Source organism: Hyperolius riggenbachi, chromosome 10, assembly GCF_040937935.1.
Source record: "Hyperolius riggenbachi isolate aHypRig1 chromosome 10, aHypRig1.pri, whole genome shotgun sequence".
In the NCBI taxonomy this organism is placed as follows: Eukaryota; Metazoa; Chordata; class Amphibia; order Anura; family Hyperoliidae; genus Hyperolius; species Hyperolius riggenbachi.
Genome location: NC_090655.1, coordinates 280,173,993 through 280,196,348, shown reverse-complemented (window position 1 = coordinate 280,196,348; position 22,356 = coordinate 280,173,993). Strand labels below are relative to the sequence as shown.

General features: G+C 42.1%; 1 protein-coding gene across 1 annotated transcript in view; it reads right to left on the bottom strand.

The window, feature by feature from the left end:
* LOC137535515 (zinc finger protein 432-like) overlaps positions 1 to 22,026 on the bottom strand; it is a 28,429-nt gene extending 6,403 nt beyond the window's left edge. Inside the window, exons 1-6 of the mRNA XM_068257356.1 lie at positions 21,998 to 22,026; positions 1,701 to 1,820; positions 1,022 to 1,207; positions 733 to 936; positions 473 to 607; positions 264 to 387 (exon numbers count right to left, since the gene is read on the bottom strand). Coding sequence (XP_068113457.1) covers positions 264 to 387; positions 473 to 607; positions 733 to 936; positions 1,022 to 1,207; positions 1,701 to 1,796 — 745 coding nt within the window. The 5' untranslated portion in view covers positions 1,797 to 1,820; positions 21,998 to 22,026. The remainder of the gene's footprint in view (positions 1 to 263; positions 388 to 472; positions 608 to 732; positions 937 to 1,021; positions 1,208 to 1,700; positions 1,821 to 21,997) is intronic.
* Positions 22,027 to 22,356: the final 330 nt, after the last annotated feature.

Sequence of the window (22,356 nt, the reverse complement as noted above, 5' to 3'; positions counted from 1 at the left end):
TCTTGGCTGCTCCACCTACCCTCCCAGCTGCTCCACCTCCCCTCCAGGCTGCAACACCACTCCTCTCCTCCAGGCTGCTCTACCTTCCCTTTCCTCCAGGGTACTCGGTCTGCCTTTTTCTACCAGCTGCTCCGCCTCCCCTCTCGGCTGCTTGTTCTACCCTTTCCTCCCATTGTCTGTATGTGTTTATCAGATGATGAGAGGATGTAGGTGTACCCTCCATACTGCCCTCTCCTTTACAAGACCTGAAAGCCTCCTCTTACCCGGTGATGTGAGGGGTGGCTGATTCTCCATCATGGCGTCCTTGTAGAGGTCCTGATGTCCTTCTATACACTGCCACTCCTCCATGGAGAAATAGATGCTGACATCCTGACACCTTACAGGAACCTGAAACACACAATAATAGTGTCACCATCCAGACGCACCCCTTGCGGTTACTGGATAATGTCCCATAATTCCCAGCACCGCTCACCTCTCCTGTCAGCAGCTCCATCATCTTTCTGATGACTTCCAGAATCTTTTGCTTGTTGAGTGCCTCAGATACCGGGGAGTGAGGTGGGGGCACCGTGATGGTCACATGATCACCAGACTTTACTGGAGGAAAACTCTGTATAGAAAGATTAACAACAATGTCACATGACCATCCCAGAATCCCCCTTTCCTCTTCAGTCAGATGTGTATTTATTAATAGTAAAATAATAAGGTCATGTGACCTCCCAGAATCCTCCTCACCTCTCCGGTCAACAGGCTGATGATCTGCAGGGTGATGTCCAAAATTGTCTCATTCAAGTGATTTTTCTTCTCCTCCATTGTGACATTACTGAAGTTCTGGTGATTCTCCATCATGGCGTCCTTGTAGAGGTCCTGATGTTCTTCTATATACTGCCACTCCTCCATGGAGAAATAGACGGAGACACCCTGACACCTTATAGAAACCTGACACACAGAATAATAGTGTTACCACCCAGACACACCCCTTACTGTTACTGGATAATGTCCCATAATTCCCAGCACTGCTCACCTCTCCCATCAGCAGCTCTACCATCTTCCTGGTGACTTTCAGGATCTTCTTCTTCTTCCTTCTCTCTGGTCTCATGGAAAATGGCATCAGGCAGTAATGAGGGGACACCGGGATGAGTGTCGGTCTATGTAGAGAGCTGCTGGCTGGTAATGACTCACCAGATGCATTTCGAGACATTAAATATTCCTGGTAAAACGGGATTATCACCATACAGAATTCTACAGCAACAACATACAGTATTCAGGAACACAAAGAAGTAAGAAAATACCACTTTAATAGATAAATTTGACAACCTGTAATCCTCCTCACCTGTCTGGTCTGGTGTGTGTTTTATCAACAGAGATAAGAGTGATGTCATGTTCTCACCACTCCGGTCACCTGTGTGTTTTATTAATAGAGATAAGAGTGATGTCATGTGCCCTCCCAGAATCCTCCTCACCACTCCGGTCAGCTGTGTGTTTTATCAATACAGATAAGAGTGATGTCATGTGCCCTCCCAGAATCCTCCTCACCTCTCCTATCAGGGGTGTGTTTTAATTAATAGTTAATAGTTTTTATTAATAGAAATAAGCGTGACATCATGTGACCTCCCAGAATCCTCCTCAACTCTCCAGTCAGCTGTGTGTTTTATTAATAAAGATTAGAGTGATGTCATGTGACCTCCCAGAATCCCCCTCACCTCTCCAGTCAGCAGAGTATAGACCTCCAGGATGAGGTTCAGTAACCTCTTGGTCATGTGACTCCAGTCCTCCTCCATGCTTGCGGATGTGGTCATGTGATCTGTACAGGATGCGCCTCTCTAGAGATGGATAAAAGTGATCATTATCTGGGAGTGCGGAGTATGGCCAGGCTGGATGCTGCACACCTTGCCTCAGACTTTGTTATAGTCAAATACATTTGTGGATGGACAGGACACAGACTACACAGGGGTCCCCAATCACTTGTTTCTTGGGAGATAACATCAGCCAATCAGAACGCTCAGTATAGCCAGAGGTTACTAAATCAGGATTGGTCATACATTGTAAAGCAGCAATAAAACGTCTGTGAACCCTTTAGAATTATATGGATTTCTGCACAAATTGGTCATAAAATGTGATCTGATCTTCATCGAAGTCACAACAATAGACAATCACAGTCTGCTTATACTAATACCACACAAATAATTCAATGTTTCCATGTTTTATTGAACACACCATGTAAACATTCACAGTGCAGGTGAAAAATGTATGTGAACCCCTAGACTAATGACATCTCCAAGAGCTAATTGCAGTGAGGTGTCAGCCAGCTGGAGTCCAACCAATGAGATGAGGTGTTGGTTACAGCTGCCCTGCCCAGTATAATACACACATCAGTGTTGGGTTTGCGTTTCTCAAGAAGCATTGCCTGATGTGAATGATGCCTCGCACAAAAGAGCTCTCAGAAGACCTACGATTATGAATTGTTGAGTTGCATAAAGCTGGAAAGGGTTATAAAAGTATCTCCAAAAGCCTTGCTGTTCATCAGTCAACAGTAAAACAAATTGTCTATAAATGGAGAAAGTTCAGCACTGCTGCTACTCTCCCTAGAAGTGGCCATCTTGTAAAGATGACTGCAAGAGCACAGCGCAGAATGCTCAATGAGGTGAAGAAGAATCCTAGAGTGTCAGCCAAAGACTTACAAAAGTCTCTGGCATATGCTAACATCCCTGTTAGCAAATGTACGATACATAAAACACTAAACAAGAATGGAGTTCATGGGAGGATACCACAGAGGAAGCCACTGCTGTCCAAAAACAAACAAAAAACATTGCTGCACGTTTAAAGTTTGCAAAAGAGCACCTGGATGTTGCACAGCAGTATTGGCAAACTATTCTGTGGACAAATGAAACCAAAGTTGAGTTGTTCAGAAGAAACACAACCCTGTGTGGAGAAAACGAGGCATAGCACACCAACATCAAAACCTCATCCCAATTGTGAAGTATGGTGGTGGGGGCATCACGGGTTGGGGCTGCTTTTTTGTGTCAGGATCTGGATGGATTGCTATCATCGAAGGAAACATGAATTGCTAAGTTTATCAAGACATTTTGTAGGATAACTTAAGGCCATCTGTCCACCAGCTGAAGCTCAGCAGAAGATGGGTGTTGCAACAGGACAACAACCCAAAGCATAGAAGTAAATAAAGAACAGAATGGCTTAAACAAATGAAAATACACCTTCTGGAGTGGCCCAGTCAGAGTCCTGACCTCAACCCGATTGAGATGCAATGGCATGACCTCAAGAAAGCAATTTACACCAGACATCTCAAGAATAGTGCTGAACTGAAACAGTTCTGTAAAGAGGTATGGTCAAAATTTACTCCTGACGGTTGTGCACGTTTGATCTGCAACTACAGGAAATGTTTGGTTTAAGTTGTTGCAGTCAAAGAAGGTTCAACCAGTTATTAAATCCAAGGGTTCACATACCTTTTCCACCTGCATTGTGAATGTTTACATGGTGTGTTCAATAAAAACATGGAAACATTGAATTATTTGTGTGGTATTAGTATAAGCAGACTGTGATTGTCTATTGTTGTGACTTAGATGAAGAGCAGATCACATTTTATGACCAATTTATGCAAAAATCCATATAAATCCAAAGGGTTCACATCATACTTTTTATTGCTACTGTATATACTTACAGGCACATTGCCGGGAACTTTACTATAGCCAGAGGTTACTATATCAGGATTGGTCATTCATTGTATAGTCATACAGGCACATAGCTGGGAACTTTACTATAGCCAGAGGTTACTATATCAGGATTGGTCATACATTGTATAGTCCTACAGGCACATTGCTGGGACTGAGATTACTATAGCCAGAGGTTACTATATCAGGATTGGCCATACATTGTATAGTCATACAGGCATATTGCTGGGACTGAGATTACTATAGCCAGAGGTTACTATATCAGGATTGGTCATACATTGCATAGTCATACAGGCACATTGCTGGGACCTGAGATTACCATAGCCAGAGGTTACTATATCAGGATTGGACATACATTGTATAGTCATACAGGCACATGGCCGGGACTGAGGTTACTATAGCCAGAGGTTACTATATCAGGATTGGCCATACATTGTATAGTCATACAGGCACATTGCTGGGACCTGAGATTACTATAGCCAGAGGTTACTATATCAGGATTGGACATACATTGTATAGTCATACAGGCACATTGCTGGGACTGAGATTACTATAGCCAGAGGTTACTATATCAGGATTGGTCATACATTGTATAGTCATACAGGCACATTGCTGGGACCTGAGATTACTATAGCCAGAGGTTACAATATCAGGATTGGCCATACATTGTATAGTCATACAGGCACATTGCTGGGACCTGAGATTACTATAGCCAGAGGTTACTATATCAGGATTGGCCATACATCGTATAGTCATACAGGCACATTGCTGGGACTGAGATTACTATAGCCAGAGGTTACTATATCAGGAGTGGTCATACATTGTATAGTCATACAGGCACATTGCTGGGGACTGAGATTACTATAGCCAGATGTTACGATATCAGGATTGGCCATACATTGTATATTCATACAGGCACATTGCTGGGACCTGAGATTACTATAGCCAAAGGTTACTATATATGGATTGGCCATACATTGTATAGTCATACAGGCATATTGCTGGGACTGAGATTACTATAGCCAGAGGTTACAATATCAGGATTGGCCATACATTGTATAGTCATACAGGCATATTGCTGGGACCTGAGATTACTATAGCAAGAGGTTACTATATCAGGATTGGTCATACATTGTATAGTCATACAGGCACATTGCTGGGAGCTGAGATTACTATAGACAGAGGTTACTATATCAGGATTGGCCATACATTGTATAGTCATACAGGCACATGGCTGGGACTGAGGTTACTATAGCCAGAGGTTACTATATCAGGATTGACCATACATTGTATAGTCATACAGGCACATTGCTGGGGGCTGAGATTACTTTAGCCAGAGGTTACTATATCAGGATTGGCCATACATTGTATAGTCATACAGGCACATTGCTGGGACCTGAGATTACTATAGCCAGAGGTTACTATATCAGGATTGGCCATACAGTGTATAGGCATACAGGCACATTGCTGGGACCTGATATTACTATAGCCAGAGGTTACTATATCAGGATTGGACATACATTGTATAGTCATACAGGCACATTGCTGGGGACTGAGATTACTATAGCCAGAGGTTACTATATCAGGATTGGCCATACATTGTATAGTCATACAGGCACATTGCTGGGACCCGAGATTACTATAGCCAGAGGTTACTATATCAGGATTGGTCATACATTGTATAGTCATACAGGCACATTGCTGGGACCTGAGATTACTATAGCCAGAGGTTACTATATCAGGATTGGCCATACACTGTATAGTCATACAGGCACATTGCTGGGGGCTGCGATTACTATAGCCAGAGGTTACTATATCAGGATTGGCCATACATTGTATAGTCATACCGTCACATTGCTGGGACTGAGATTACTATAGCCAGAGGTTACTATATCAGGATTGGTCATACATTGTATAGTCATACAGGCACATTGCTGGGACTGAGATTACTATAGCCAGAGGTTACTATATCAGGATTGGACATACATTGTATAGTCATACAGGCACATTGCAGGGACCTGAGATTACGATAGCCAGAGGTTACTATATCAGGATTGGACATACATTGCATAGTCATACAGGCACATTGCTGGGACTGAGGTTACTATAGCCAGAGGTTACTATATCAGGATTGGCCATACATTGTATAGTCATACAGGCACATTGCAGGGACCTGAGATTACGATAGCCAGAGGTTACTATATCAGGATTGGCCATACATTGTATAGTCATACAGGCACATTGCTGGGACTGAGATTACTATAGCCAGAGGTTACTATATCAGGATTGGACATACATTGCATAGTCATACAGGCACATTGCTGGGACTGAGGTTACTATAGCCAGAGGTTACTATATCAGGATTGGCCATACATTGTATAATCATACAGGCACATTGCTGGGACTGAGGTTACTATAGCCAGAGGTTACTATATCAGGATTGACCATACATTGTATAGTCATACAGGCACATTGCTGGGGGCTGAGATTACTTTAGCCAGAGGTTACTATATCAGGATTGGCCATACATTGTATAGTCATACAGGCACATTGCTGGGACCTGAGATTACTATAGCCAGAGGTTACTATATCAGGATTGGCCATACATTGTATAGGCATACAGGCACATTGCTGGGACCTGATATTACTATAGCCAGAGGTTACTATATCAGGATTGGACATACATTGTATAGTCATACAGGCACATTGCTGGGGACTGAGATTACTATAGCCAGAGATTACTATATCAGGATTGGCCATACATCGTATAGTCATACAGGCACATTGCTGGGACTGAGATTACTATAGCCAGAGGTTACTATATCAGGAGTGGTCATACATTGTATAGTCATACAGGCACATTGCTGGGGACTGAGATTACTATAGCCAGATGTTACTATATCAGGATTGGCCATACATTGTATATTCATACAGGCACATTGCTGGGACCTGAGATTACTATAGCCAAAGGTTACTATATATGGATTGGCCATACATTGTATAGTCATACAGGCACATTGCTGGGACTGAGATTACCATAGCCAGAGGTTACTATATCAGGATTGGATATACATTGTATAGTCATACAGGCACATTGCTGGGGACTGAGATTACTATAGCCAGAGGTTACTATATCAGGATTGGATATACATTGTATAGTCATACAGGCATATTGCTGGGACTGAGATTACTATAGCCAGAGGTTACAATATCAGGATTGGCCATACATTGTATAGTCATACAGGCATATTGCTGGGACCTGAGATTACTATAGCAAGAGGTTACTATATCAGGATTGGTCATACATTGTATAGTCATACAGGCACATTGCTGGGAGCTGAGATTACTATAGACAGAGGTTACTATATCAGGATTGGCCATACATTGTATAGTCATACAGGCACATGGCTGGGACTGAGGTTACTATAGCCAGAGGTTACTATATCAGGATTGGTCATACATTGTATAGTCATACAGGCACATTGCTGGGGGCTGAGATTACTTTAGCCAGAGGTTACTATATCAGGATTGGCCATACATTGTATAGTCATACAGGCACATTGCTGGGACCTGAGATTACTATAGCCAGAGGTTACTATATCAGGATTGGCCATACATTGTATAGGCATACAGGCACATTGCTGGGACCTGATATTACTATAGCCAGAGGTTACTATATCAGGATTGGACATACATTGTATAGTCATACAGGCACATTGCTGGGGACTGAGATTACTATAGCCAGAGGTTACTATATCAGGATTGGCCATACATTGTATAGTCATACAGGCACATTGCTGGGACCCGAGATTACTATAGCCAGAGGTTACTATATCAGGATTGGTCATACATTGTATAGTCATACAGGCACATTGCTGGGACCTGAGATTACTATAGCCAGAGGTTACTATATCAGGATTGGCCATACACTGTATAGTCATACAGGCACATTGCTGGGGGCTGCGATTACTATAGCCAGAGGTTACTATATCAGGATTGGCCATACATTGTATAGTCATACCGTCACATTGCTGGGACTGAGATTACTATAGCCAGAGGTTACTATATCAGGATTGGTCATACATTGTATAGTCATACAGGCACATTGCTGGGACTGAGATTACTATAGCCAGAGGTTACTATATCAGGATTGGACATACATTGTATAGTCATACAGGCACATTGCAGGGACCTGAGATTACGATAGCCAGAGGTTACTATATCAGGATTGGACATACATTGTATAGTCATACAGGCACATTGCTAGGACCTGAGATTACTATAGCCAGAGGTTACTATATCAGGATTGGCCATACATTGTATAATCATACAGGCACATTGCTGGGACTGAGATTACTATAGCCAGAGGTTACTATATCAGGATTGGACATACATTGTATAGTCATACAGGCACATTGCTGGGGACTGGCATTACTATAGCCAGAGGTTACTATATCAGGATTGGCCATACATTGTATAGTCATACAGGCACATTGCAGGGACTGAGATTACTATAGCCAGAGGTTACTAAATCAGGATTGGTCATACATTGTATAGTCATACAGGCACATTACTGGGGACTGAGATTACTATAGCCAGAGGTTACTATATCAGGATTGGATATACATTGTATAGTCATACAGGTACATTGCTGGGAGGTTACTATATCAGGATTGGCCATACATTGTATAGTCATACAGGCACATTGCTGGGGACTGAGATTACTATAGCCAGAGGTTACTATATCAGGATTGGCCATACATTGTATAGTCATACAGGCACATTGCTGGGGACTGAGATTACTATAGCCAGAGGTTACTATATCAGGATTGGACATACATTGTATAGTCATACAGGCACATTGCTGGGACTGAGATTACTATAGCCAGAGGTTACTATATCAGGATTGGCCATACATTGTATAGTCATACAGGCACATTGCTGGGGACTGAGATTACTATAGCCAGAGGTTACTATATCAGGATTGGACATACATTGTATAGTCATACAGGCACATTGCTGGGACCTGAGATTACTATAGCCAGAGGTTACTATATCAGGATTGGCCATACATTGTATAGTCATACAGGCACATTGCTGGGGACTGCGATTACTATAGCCAGAGGTTACTATATCAGGATTGGACATACATTGTATAGTCATCCAGGCACATTGCTGGGGCTGAGATTACTATAGCCAGAGGTTACTATATCAGGATTGGACATACATTGTATAGTCATACAGGCACATTGCTGGGACCTGAGATTACTATAGCCAGAGGTTACTATATCAGGATTGGTCATACATTGTATAGTCATACAGGCACATTGCTGGGACTGAGATTACTATAGCCAGAGGTTACTATATCAGGATTGGCCATACATTGTATAGTCATACAGGCACATTGCTGGGACTGAGATTACTATAGCCAGAGGTTACTATATCAGGAGTGGTCATACATTGTATAGTCATACAGGCACATTGCTGGGGACTGAGATTACTATAGCCAGATGTTACTATATCAGGATTGGACATACATTGTATAGTCATACAGGCACATTGCTGGGACTGAGATTACTATAGCCAGAGGTTACTATATATGGATTGGCCATACATTGTATAGTCATACAGGCACATTGCTGGGGGCTGAGATGGCTATAGCCAGAGGTTACTATATTAGGATTGATCATACATTGTATAGTCATACAGGCACATTGCTGGGGGCTGAGATTACTATAGCCAGAGGTTACTAAATCAGGATTGCCCATACATTGTATAGTCATACAGGCACATTGCTGGGTTGAGATTACCATAGCCAGAGGTTACTATATCAGGATTGGACATACATTGTATAGTCATACAGGTACATTGCTGGGACTGAGATTACTATAGCAAGAGGTTACTATATCAGGATTGGTCATACATTGTATAGTCATACAGGCACATTGCTGGGACCTGAGATTACTATAGCCAGAGGTTACTATATCAGGATTGGCCATACACTGTATAGTCATACAGGCACATTGCTGGGGGCTGCGATTACTATAGCCAGAGGTTACTATATCAGGATTGGCCATACATTGTATAGTCATACCGTCACATTGCTGGGACTGAGATTACTATAGCCAGAGGTTACTATATCAGGATTGGTCATACATTGTATAGTCATACAGGCACATTGCTGGGACTGAGATTACTATAGCCAGAGGTTACTATATCAGGATTGGACATACATTGTATAGTCATACAGGCACATTGCAGGGACCTGAGATTACGATAGCCAGAGGTTACTATATCAGGATTGGACATACATTGTATAGTCATACAGGCACATTGCTAGGACCTGAGATTACTATAGCCAGAGGTTACTATATCAGGATTGGCCATACATTGTATAATCATACAGGCACATTGCTGGGACTGAGATTACTATAGCCAGAGGTTACTATATCAGGATTGGACATACATTGTATAGTCATACAGGCACATTGCTGGGGACTGGCATTACTATAGCCAGAGGTTACTATATCAGGATTGGCCATACATTGTATAGTCATACAGGCACATTGCAGGGACTGAGATTACTATAGCCAGAGGTTACTATATCAGGATAGGTCATACATTGTATAGTCATACAGGCACATTGCTGGGACTGAGATTACTATAGCCAGAGGTTACTATATCAGGATTGGACATACATTGTATAGTCATACAGGCACATTGCTGGGACCTGAGATTACTATAGCCAGAGGTTACTATATCAGGATTGGTCATACATTGTATAGTCATACAGGCACATTGCTGGGGGCTGAGATTACTATAGCCAGAGGTTACTATATCAGGATTGGCCATACATTGTATAGTCATACAGGCACATTGCTGGGACTGAGATTACTATAGCCAGAGGTTACTATATCAGGAGTGGTCATACATTGTATAGTCATACAGGCACATTGCTGGGGACTGAGATTACTATAGCCAGATGTTACTATATCAGGATTGGCCATACATTGTATATTCATACAGGCACATTGCTGGGACTGAGATTACTATAGCCAGAGGTTACTATATATGGATTGGCCATACATTGTATAGTCATACAGGCACATTGCTGGGGGCTGAGATTACTATAGCCAGAGGTTACTATATCAGGATTGATCATACATTGTATAGTCATACAGGCACATTGCTGGGACTGAGATTACTATAGCCAGAGGTTACTATATCAGGATTGGTCATACATTGTATAGTCATACAGGCACATTGCTGGGGGCTGAGATGGCTATAGCCAGAGGTTACTATATTAGGATTGATCATACATTGTATAGTCATACAGGCACATTGCTGGGGGCTGAGATTACTATAGCCAGAGGTTACTAAATCAGGATTGGCCATACATTGTATAGTCATACAGGCACATTGCTGGGTTGAGATTACCATAGCCAGAGGTTACTATATCAGGATTGGACATACATTGTATAGTCATACAGGTACATTGCTGGGACTGAGATTACTATAGCAAGAGGTTACTATATCAGGATTGGTCATACATTGTATAGTCATACAGGCACATTGCTGGGGGCTGAGATTACTTTAGCCAGAGGTTACTATATCAGGATTGGCCATACATTGTATAGTCATACAGGCACATTGCTGGGGACTGAGATTACTATAGCCAGAGGTTACTATATCAGGATTGACCATACATTGTATAGTCATACAGGCACATTGCTGGGGGCTGAGATTACTTTAGCCAGAGGTTACTATATCAGGATTAGACATACATTGTATAGCCATACAGGCACATTGCTGGGACTGAGATTACTATAGCCTGAGGTTACTATATCAGGATTGGCCATATATTGTATAGTCATACAGGCACATTGCTGGGACCCGGGGACTGAGATTACTATAGCCAGAGGTTACTATATCAGGATTGGCCACACATTGTATAGTCATACAGGCACATTGCTGGGACTGAGATTACTATAGCCAGAGGTTACTATATATGGATTGGCCATACATTGTATAGTCATACAGGCACATTGCTGGGGGGTGAGATTACTATAGCCAGAGGTTACTATATCAGGATTGGCCATACATTGTATAGTCATACAGGCACATTGCTGGGGGCTGAGGTTACTATAGCTAGAGGTTACTATATCAGGATTGGCCATACATTGTATAGTCATACAGGCACATTGCTGGGGACAGAGGTTACTATAGCCAGAGGTTACTATATCAGGATTGGCCATACATTGTATAGTCATACAGGCACATTGCTGGGGACTGAGATTACTATAGCCAGAGGTTACTATATCAGGATTGGTCATACATTGTATAGTCATACAGGCACATTGCTGGGACTGAGATTACTATAGCCAGAGGTTACTATATCAGGATTGGTCATACATTGTATAGTCATACAGGCACATTAGTGGGGACTGAGATTACTATAGCCAGAGGTTACTATATCAGGATTGGTCATACATTGTATAGTCATACAGGCACATGGCTGGGACTGAGGTTACTATAGCCAGAGGTTACTATATCAGGATTGGTCATACATTGTATAGTCATACAGCCACATGGCTGGGACTGAGGTTACTATAGCCAGAGGTTACTATATCAGGATTGGCCATACATTGTATAGTCATACAGGCACATTGCTGAGGGCTGAGATTACTATAGCCAGAGGTTACTATATCAGGATAGGCCATACATTGTATAGTCATACAGGCACATTGCTGGGGACTGAGATTACTATAGCCAGAGGTTACTATATCAGGATTGGCCATACATTGTACAGTCATACAGGCACATTGCTGGGACTCAGGTTACTATAGCCAGAGGTTACTATATCAGGATTGGTCATACATTGTATAGTCATACAGGCACATGGCTGGGACTGAGATTACTATAGCCAGAGGTTCCTATATCAGGACTGGCCATACATTGTATAGTCATACAGGCACATTGCTGGGGACTGAGGTTACTATAGCCAGAGGTTACTATATCAGGATTGGCCATACATTGTATAGTCATACAGGCACATTGCTGGGGACTGAGATTACTATAGCCAGAGGTTACTATATCAGGATTGGTCATACATTGTATAGTCATACAGGCACATTGCTGGGACTGAGATTACTATAGCCAGAGGTTACTATATCAGGATTGGTCATACATTGTATAGTCATACAGGCACATTAGTGGGGACTGAGATTACTATAGCCAGAGGTTACTATATCAGGATTGGTCATACATTGTATAGTCATACAGGCACATTGCTGGGACTGAGATTACTATAGCCAGAGGTTACTATATCAGGATTGGTCATACATTGTATAGTCATACAGGCACATTGCTGGGACCTGAGATTACGATAGCCAGAGGTTACTATATCAGGATTGGACATACATTGTATAGTCATACAGGCACATTGCTGGGACCTGAGATTACGATAGCCAGAGGTTACTATATCAGGATTGGACATACATTGTATAGTCATACAGGTACATTGCTGGGACCTGAGATTACTATAGCCAGGGGTTACTATATCAGGATTGGTCATACATTGTATAGTCATACAGGCACATTGCTGGGGGCTGAGATTACTATAGCCAGAGGTTACTATATCAGGATTGGCCATACATTGTATAGTCATACCGTCACATTGCTGGGACTGAGATTACTATAGCCAGAGGTTACTATATCAGGATTGGACATACATTGTATAGTCATACAGGCACATTGCAGGGACTGAGATTACTATAGCCAGAGGTTACTATATCAGGATTGGACATACATTGAATAGTCATACAGGCACATTGCTGGGACCTGAGATTACTATAGCCAGAGGTTACTATATCAGGATTGGTCATACATTGTATAGTCATACAGGCACATTGCTGGGACTGAGATTACTATAGCCAGAGGTTACTATATCAGGATTGGACATACATTGTATAGTCATATAGGCACATTGCTGGGACTGAGATTACTATAGCCAGAGGTTACTATATCAGGATTGGATATACATTGTATAGTCATACAGGCACATTGCTGGGGACTGATATTACTATAGCCAGAGGCTACTATATCAGGATTGGACATACATTGTATAATCATACAGGCACATTGCTGGGACTGAGATTACTATAGCCAGAGGTTACTATATCAGGATTGGACATACATTGTATAGTCATACAGGCACATTGCTGGGGCTGAGATTACTATAGCCAGAGGTTACTATGTCAGGATTGGCCATACATTGTATAGTCATACAGGCACATTGCTGGGATTGAGATTACTATAGCCAGAGGTTACTATATCAGGATTGGACATACATTGTATAGTCATACAGGCACATTGCTGGGGCTGAGATTACTATAGCCAGAGGTTACTATATCAGGATTGGTCATACATTGTATAGTCATACAGGTACATTGCTGGGGACTGAGATTACTATAGCCAGAGGTTACTATATCAGGATTGGCCATACATTGTATAGTCATACAGGCACATTGCTGGGACTGAGATTACTATAGCCAGAGGTTACTATATCAGGATTGGTCATACATTGTATAGTCATACAGGCACATTGCTGGGACCTGAGATTACTATAGCCAGAGGTTACTATATCAGGATTGGACATACATTGTATAGTCATACAGGCACATGGCTGGGACTGAGGTTACTATAGCCAGAGGTTACTATATCAGGATTGGTCATACATTGTATAGTCATACAGCCACATGGCTGGGACTGAGGTTACTATAGCCAGAGGTTACTATATCAGGATTGGCCATACATTGTATAGTCATACAGGCACATTGCTGAGGGCTGAGATTACTATAGCCAGAGGTTACTATATCAGGATAGGCCATACATTGTATAGTCATACAGGCACATTGCTGGGGACTGAGATTACTATAGCCAGAGGTTACTATATCAGGATTGGCCATACATTGTACAGTCATACAGGCACATTGCTGGGACTCAGGTTACTATAGCCAGAGGTTACTATATCAGGATTGGTCATACATTGTATAGTCATACAGGCACATGGCTGGGACTGAGATTACTATAGCCAGAGGTTCCTATATCAGGACTGGCCATACATTGTATAGTCATACAGGCACATTGCTGGGGACTGAGATTACTATAGCCAGAGGTTACTATATCAGGATTGGCCATACATTGTATAGTCATACAGGCACATTGCTGGGGGCTGAGGTTACTATAGACAGAGATTACTATATCAGGATTGGACATACATTGTATAGTCATACAGGCACATTGCTGGGGACTGAGATTACTATAGCCAGAGGTTACTATATCAGGATTGGCCATACATTGTATAGTCATACAGGCACATTGCTGGGACTGAGATTACTATAGCCAGAGGTTACTATATCAGGATTGGCCATACATTGTATAGTCATACAGGCACATTGCTGGGACTGAGATTACTATAGCCAGAGGTTACTATATCAGGATTGGTCATACATTGTATAGTCATACAGGCACATTGCTGGGACTGAGATTACTATAGCCAGAGGTTACTATATCAGGATTGGTCATACATTGTATAGTCATACACGCACATTGCAGGGACCTGAGATTACTATAGCCAAAGGTTACTATATCAGGATTGGCCATATATTGTATAGTCATACAGGCACATTGCTGGGAGCTGAGATTACTATAGCCAGAGGTTACTATATCAGGATTGGTCATACATTGTATAGTCATACAGGCACATTGCTGGGACTGAGATTACTATAGCCAGAGGTTACTATATCAGGATTGGTCATACATTGTATAGTCATACAGGCACATTGCAGGGACCTGAGATTACTATAGCCAAAGGTTACTATATCAGGATTGGCCATATATTGTATAGTCATACAGGCACATTGCTGGGGACTGAGATTACTATAGCCAGAGGTTACTATATCAGGATTGGTCATACATTGTATAGTCATACAGGCACATTGCTGGGACTGAGATTACTATAGCCAGAGGTTACTATATCAGGATTGGCCATACATTGTATAGTCATACAGGCACATTGCTGGGACTGAGATTACTATAGCCAGAGGTTACTATATCAGGATTGGCCATATATTGTATAGTCATACAGGCACATTGCTGGGACTGAGATTACTATAGCCAGAGGTTACTATATCAGGATTGGCCATACATTGTATAGTCATACAGGCACATTGCTGGGACCTGAGATTACTATAGCCAAAGGTTACTATATATGGATTGGCCATACATTGTATAGTCATACAGGCATATTGCTGGGACTGAGATTACTATAGCCAGAGGTTACAATATCAGGATTGGCCATACATTGTATAGTCATACAGGCATATTGCTGGGACCTGAGATTACTATAGCAAGAGGTTACTATATCAGGATTGGTCATACATTGTATAGTCATACAGGCACATTGCTGGGAGCTGAGATTACTATAGACAGAGGTTACTATATCAGGATTGGCCATACATTGTATAGTCATACAGGCACATGGCTGGGACTGAGGTTACTATAGCCAGAGGTTACTATATCAGGATTGACCATACATTGTATAGTCATACAGGCACATTGCTGGGGGCTGAGATTACTTTAGCCAGAGGTTACTATATCAGGATTGGCCATACATTGTATAGTCATACAGGCACATTGCTGGGACCTGAGATTACTATAGCCAGAGGTTACTATATCAGGATTGGCCATACATTGTATAGGCATACAGGCACATTGCTGGGACCTGATATTACTATAGCCAGAGGTTACTATATCAGGATTGGACATACATTGTATAGTCATACAGGCACATTGCTGGGGACTGAGATTACTATAGCCAGAGGTTACTATATCAGGATTGGCCATACATTGTATAGTCATACAGGCACATTGCTGGGACCCGAGATTACTATAGCCAGAGGTTACTATATCAGGATTGGTCATACATTGTATAGTCATACAGGCACATTGCTGGGACCTGAGATTACTATAGCCAGAGGTTACTATATCAGGATTGGCCATACACTGTATAGTCATACAGGCACATTGCTGGGGGCTGCGATTACTATAGCCAGAGGTTACTATATCAGGATTGGCCATACATTGTATAGTCATACCGTCACATTGCTGGGACTGAGATTACTATAGCCAGAGGTTACTATATCAGGATTGGTCATACATTGTATAGTCATACAGGCACATTGCTGGGACTGAGATTACTATAGCCAGAGGTTACTATATCAGGATTGGACATACATTGTATAGTCATACAGGCACATTGCAGGGACCTGAGATTACGATAGCCAGAGGTTACTATATCAGGATTGGACATACATTGTATAGTCATACAGGCACATTGCTAGGACCTGAGATTACTATAGCCAGAGGTTACTATATCAGGATTGGCCATACATTGTATAATCATACAGGCACATTGCTGGGACTGAGATTACTATAGCCAGAGGTTACTATATCAGGATTGGACATACATTGTATAGTCATACAGGCACATTGCTGGGGACTGGCATTACTATAGCCAGAGGTTACTATATCAGGATTGGCCATACATTGTATAGTCATACAGGCACATTGCAGGGACTGAGATTACTATAGCCAGAGGTTACTATATCAGGATTGGACATACATTGTATAGTCATACAGGCACATTGCTGGGACCTGAGATTACTATAGCCAGAGGTTACTATATCAGGATTGGTCATACATTGTATAGTCATACAGGCACATTGCTGGGACTGAGATTACTATAGCCAGAGGTTACTATATCAGGATTGGCCATACATTGTATAGTCATACAGGCACATTGCTGGGACTGAGATTACTATAGCCAGAGGTTACTATATCAGGAGTGGTCATACATTGTATAGTCATACAGGCACATTGCTGGGACTGAGATTACTATAGCCAGAGGTTACTATATATGGATTGGCCATACATTGTATAGTCATACAGGCACATTGCTGGGGGCTGAGATGGCTATAGCCAGAGGTTACTATATCAGGATTGATCATACATTGTATAGTCATACAGGCACATTGCTGGGGGCTGAGATTACTATAGCCAGAGGTTACTAAATCAGGATTGGCCATACATTGTATAGTCATACAGGCACATTGCTGGGGCTGAGATTACTATAGCCAGAGGTTTCTATATCAGGACTGGCCATACATTGTATAGTCATACAGGCACATTGCTGGGGCTGAGATTACTATAGCCAGAGGTTACTATATCAGGATTGGACATACATTGTATAGTCATACAGGTACATTGCTGGGGACTGAGATTACTATAGCCAGAGGTTACTATATCAGGATTGGACATACATTGTATAGTCATACAGGCACATTGCTGGGACTGAGATTACTATAGCCAGAGGTTACTATATCAGGATTGGTCATACATTGTATAGTCATACAGGCACATTGCTGGGACATGAGATTACTATAGCAAGAGGTTACTATATCAGGATTGGTCATACATTGTATAGTCATACAGGCACATTGCTGGGAGCTGAGATTACTATAGCCAGAGGTTACTATATCAGGATTGACCATACATTGTATAGTCATACAGGCACATTGCTGGGGACTGAGATTACTATAGCCAGAGGTTCCTATATCAGGATTGGTCATACATTGTATAGTCATACAGGCACATTGCTGGGGGCTGAGATTACTTTAGCCAGAGGTTACTATATCAGGATTGACCATACATTGTATAGTCATACAGGCACATTGCTGGGGACTGAGATTACTATAGCCAGAGGTTACTATATCAGGATTGGCCATACATTGTATAGTCATACAGGCACATTGCTGGGGACTGAGATTACTATAGCCAGAGGTTACTATATCAGGATTGGTCATACATTGTATAGTCATACAGGCACATTGCTGGGACTGAGATTACTATAGCCAGAGGTTACTATATCAGGATTGGTCATACATTGTATAGTCATACAGGCACATTGCTGGGGACTGAGATTACTATAGCCAGAGGTTACTATATCAGGATTGGTCATACATTGTATAGTCATACAGGCACATTGCTGGGACTGAGATTACTATAGCCAGAGGTTACTATATCAGGATTGGTCATACATTGTATAGTCATACAGGCACATTGCTGGGGACTGAGATTACTATAGCCAGAGGTTACTATATCAGGATTGGTCATACATTGTATAGTCATACAGGCACATTGCTGGGACTGAGATTACTATAGCCAGAGGTTACTATATCAGGATTGGTCATACATTGTATAGTCATACAGGCACATTGCTGGGACCTGAGATTACGATAGCCAGAGGTTACTATATCAGGATTGGACATACATTGTATAGTCATACAGGCACATTGCTGGGACCTGAGATTACGATAGCCAGAGGTTACTATATCAGGATTGGACATACATTGTATAGTCATACAGGTACATTGCTGGGACCTGAGATTACTATAGCCAGGGGTTACTATATCAGGATTGGTCATACATTGTATAGTCATACAGGCACATTGCTGGGGGCTGAGATTACTATAGCCAGAGGTTACTATATCAGGATTGGCCATACATTGTATAGTCATACCGTCACATTGCTGGGACTGAGATTACTATAGCCAGAGGTTACTATATCAGGATTGGACATACATTGTATAGTCATACAGGCACATTGCAGGGACTGAGATTACTATAGCCAGAGGTTACTATATCAGGATTGGACATACATTGTATAGTCATATAGGCACATTGCTGGGACTGAGATTACTATAGCCAGAGGTTACTATATCAGGATTGGATATACATTGTATAGTCATACAGGCACATTGCTGGGGACTGATATTACTATAGCCAGAGGCTACTATATCAGGATTGGACATACATTGTATAGTCATACAGGCACATTGCTGGGACTGAGATTACTATAGCCAGAGGTTACTATATCAGGATTGGTCATACATTGTATAGTCATACAGGCACATGGCTGGGACTGAGGTTACTATAGCCAGAGGTTACTATATCAGGATTGGTCATACATTATTATTATTATTATTTATTATTATTTAGTATTTATATAGCGCTGACATATTACGCAGCGCTGTACAGTGTGTATATATATATATATATTGTCTTGTCACTAACTGTCCCTCAAAGGAGCTCACAATCTAATCCCTACCATTGCCATATGTCTATATTATGTAGTGTAAGTACTGTAGTCTATGGCCAATTTTTTAGGGGGGAGCCAATTAACTTATCCGTATGTTTTTGGAATGTGGGAGGAAACCGGAGTGCCCGGAGGAAACCCACGCAGACACGGTGAGAACATACAAACTCTTTGCAGATAGTGCCCTGGCTGGGATTCGAACCAGGGACCCAGCGCTGCAAGGCGAGAGAGCTAACCACTACGCCACCGTGCTGCCCATTGCTATACATTGTATAGTCATACAGCCACATGGCTGGGACTGAGGTTACTATAGCCAGAGGTTACTATATCAGGATTGGCCATACATTGTATAGTCATACAGGCACATTGCTGAGGGCTGAGATTACTATAGCCAGAGGTTACTATATCAGGATAGGCCATACATTGTATAGTCATACAGGCACATTGCTGGGGACTGAGATTACTATAGCCAGAGGTTACTATATCAGGATTGGCCATACATTGTACAGTCATACAGGCACATTGCTGGGACTCAGGTTACTATAGCCAGAGGTTACTATATCAGGATTGGTCATACATTGTATAGTCATACAGGCACATGGCTGGGACTGAGATTACTATAGCCAGAGGTTACTATATCAGGACTGGCCATACATTGTATAGTCATACAGGCACATTGCTGGGGACTGAGATTACTATAGCCAGAGGTTACTATATCAGGATTGGCCATACATTGTATAGTCATACAGGCACATTGCTGGGGGCTGAGGTTACTATAGACAGAGATTACTATATCAGGATTGGACATACATTGTATAGTCATACAGGCACATTGCTGGGGACTGAGATTACTATAGCCAGAGGTTACTATATCAGGATTGGCCATACATTGTATAGTCATACAGGCACATTGCAGGGACCTGAGATTACGATAGCCAGAGGTTACTATATCAGGATTGGCCATACATTGTATAGTCATACAGGCACATTGCTGGGACTGAGATTACTATAGCCAGAGGTTACTATATCAGGATTGGCCATACATTGTATAGTCATACAGGCACATTGCTGGGACTGAGATTACTATAGCCAGAGGTTACTATATCAGGATTGGTCATACATTGTATAGTCATACAGGCACATTAATACTGACAAATAAAAAGAAGTAATGTGGTTCCACCCCTATTAGTTATGTTCAACAGTTCAATGTACACACGCAGGCGGGGTTTTTTATGAACCCAAAAGTTCTCTTTTATTCTTCAATTTTTCTCTTCAGAACGTAGGTGATACGTGCAGATACAACATCAGACCTTCACATACAATTGCCTGACACGTGTTTCGCAGCCATAAGCCGCTTCCTCAGAGGCACATTGCAAAGACACATCCAAAGTCTAGGATATCAAACACACCAGATCGATCTGAAGATGTGTGCAGAGAAGTATCCTCCAAAAACGTCTCCCCAAATGAGCAGGCCGTGGAGATTTGGGGAGACGTTTTTGGAGGATACTTCTCTGCACACATCTTCAGATCGATCTAGTGTGTTTGATATCCTAGACTTTGGATGTGTCTTTGCAATGTGCCTCTGAGGAAGCGGCTTATGGCTGCGAAACACGTGTCAGGCAATTGTATGTGAAGGTCTGATGTTGTATCTGCACGTATCACCTACGTTCTGAAGAGAAAAATTGAAGAATAAAAGAGAACTTTTGGGTTCATAAAAAACCCCGCCTGCGTGTGTACATTGAACTGTTGAACATACAGGCACATTGCTGGGGACTGAGATTACTATAGCCAGAGGTTACTATATCAGGATTGGTCATACATTGCATAGTCATACAGGCACATTGCTGGGGACTGAGATTACTATAGCCAGAGGTTACTATATCAGGATTGGTCATACATTGTATAGTCATACAGGCACATTGCTGGGACTGAGATTACTATATTAGGATTTACACTAATGAGATTCTGCTGTATTACTGCTCTTATACCCGCCTATACTCAATGTCTTTACTAATCTCCCCACCCTATCCTACAGACCTGTACATTGTCCAACGGGCATAGATGTCCTAATATACAACAAGAATCTCACAATTACCTCTTCCAACGTTGTATCTTCTCCACCTCCCTGCTGTTACATCATTTCCTGTCTTTGGCTTCATTTCCTCCCTTCTATGCGTTCCACCTGAGAGATGTGATGTCGACATCTTGTGGTGAATAGGCTAACTGCAGCCTCTTTCAGTGCAATTATCTGTACTCAGCCATCTATTATTATTATAATTACTACTGACCTAAGCCCGTTTTAAAACGGGCTGTAGGTCTGTCACCACCGTGCGCTCCGCATGCGTGCACACCTGCCTGCCGCATGCACACTTGCCCTCCCACTCGGCCGGCCGGCCCTATGTCCTGTCCCAACGGCTGTCAGTGACACACGGACAGGACGCAGGGACATTTGTG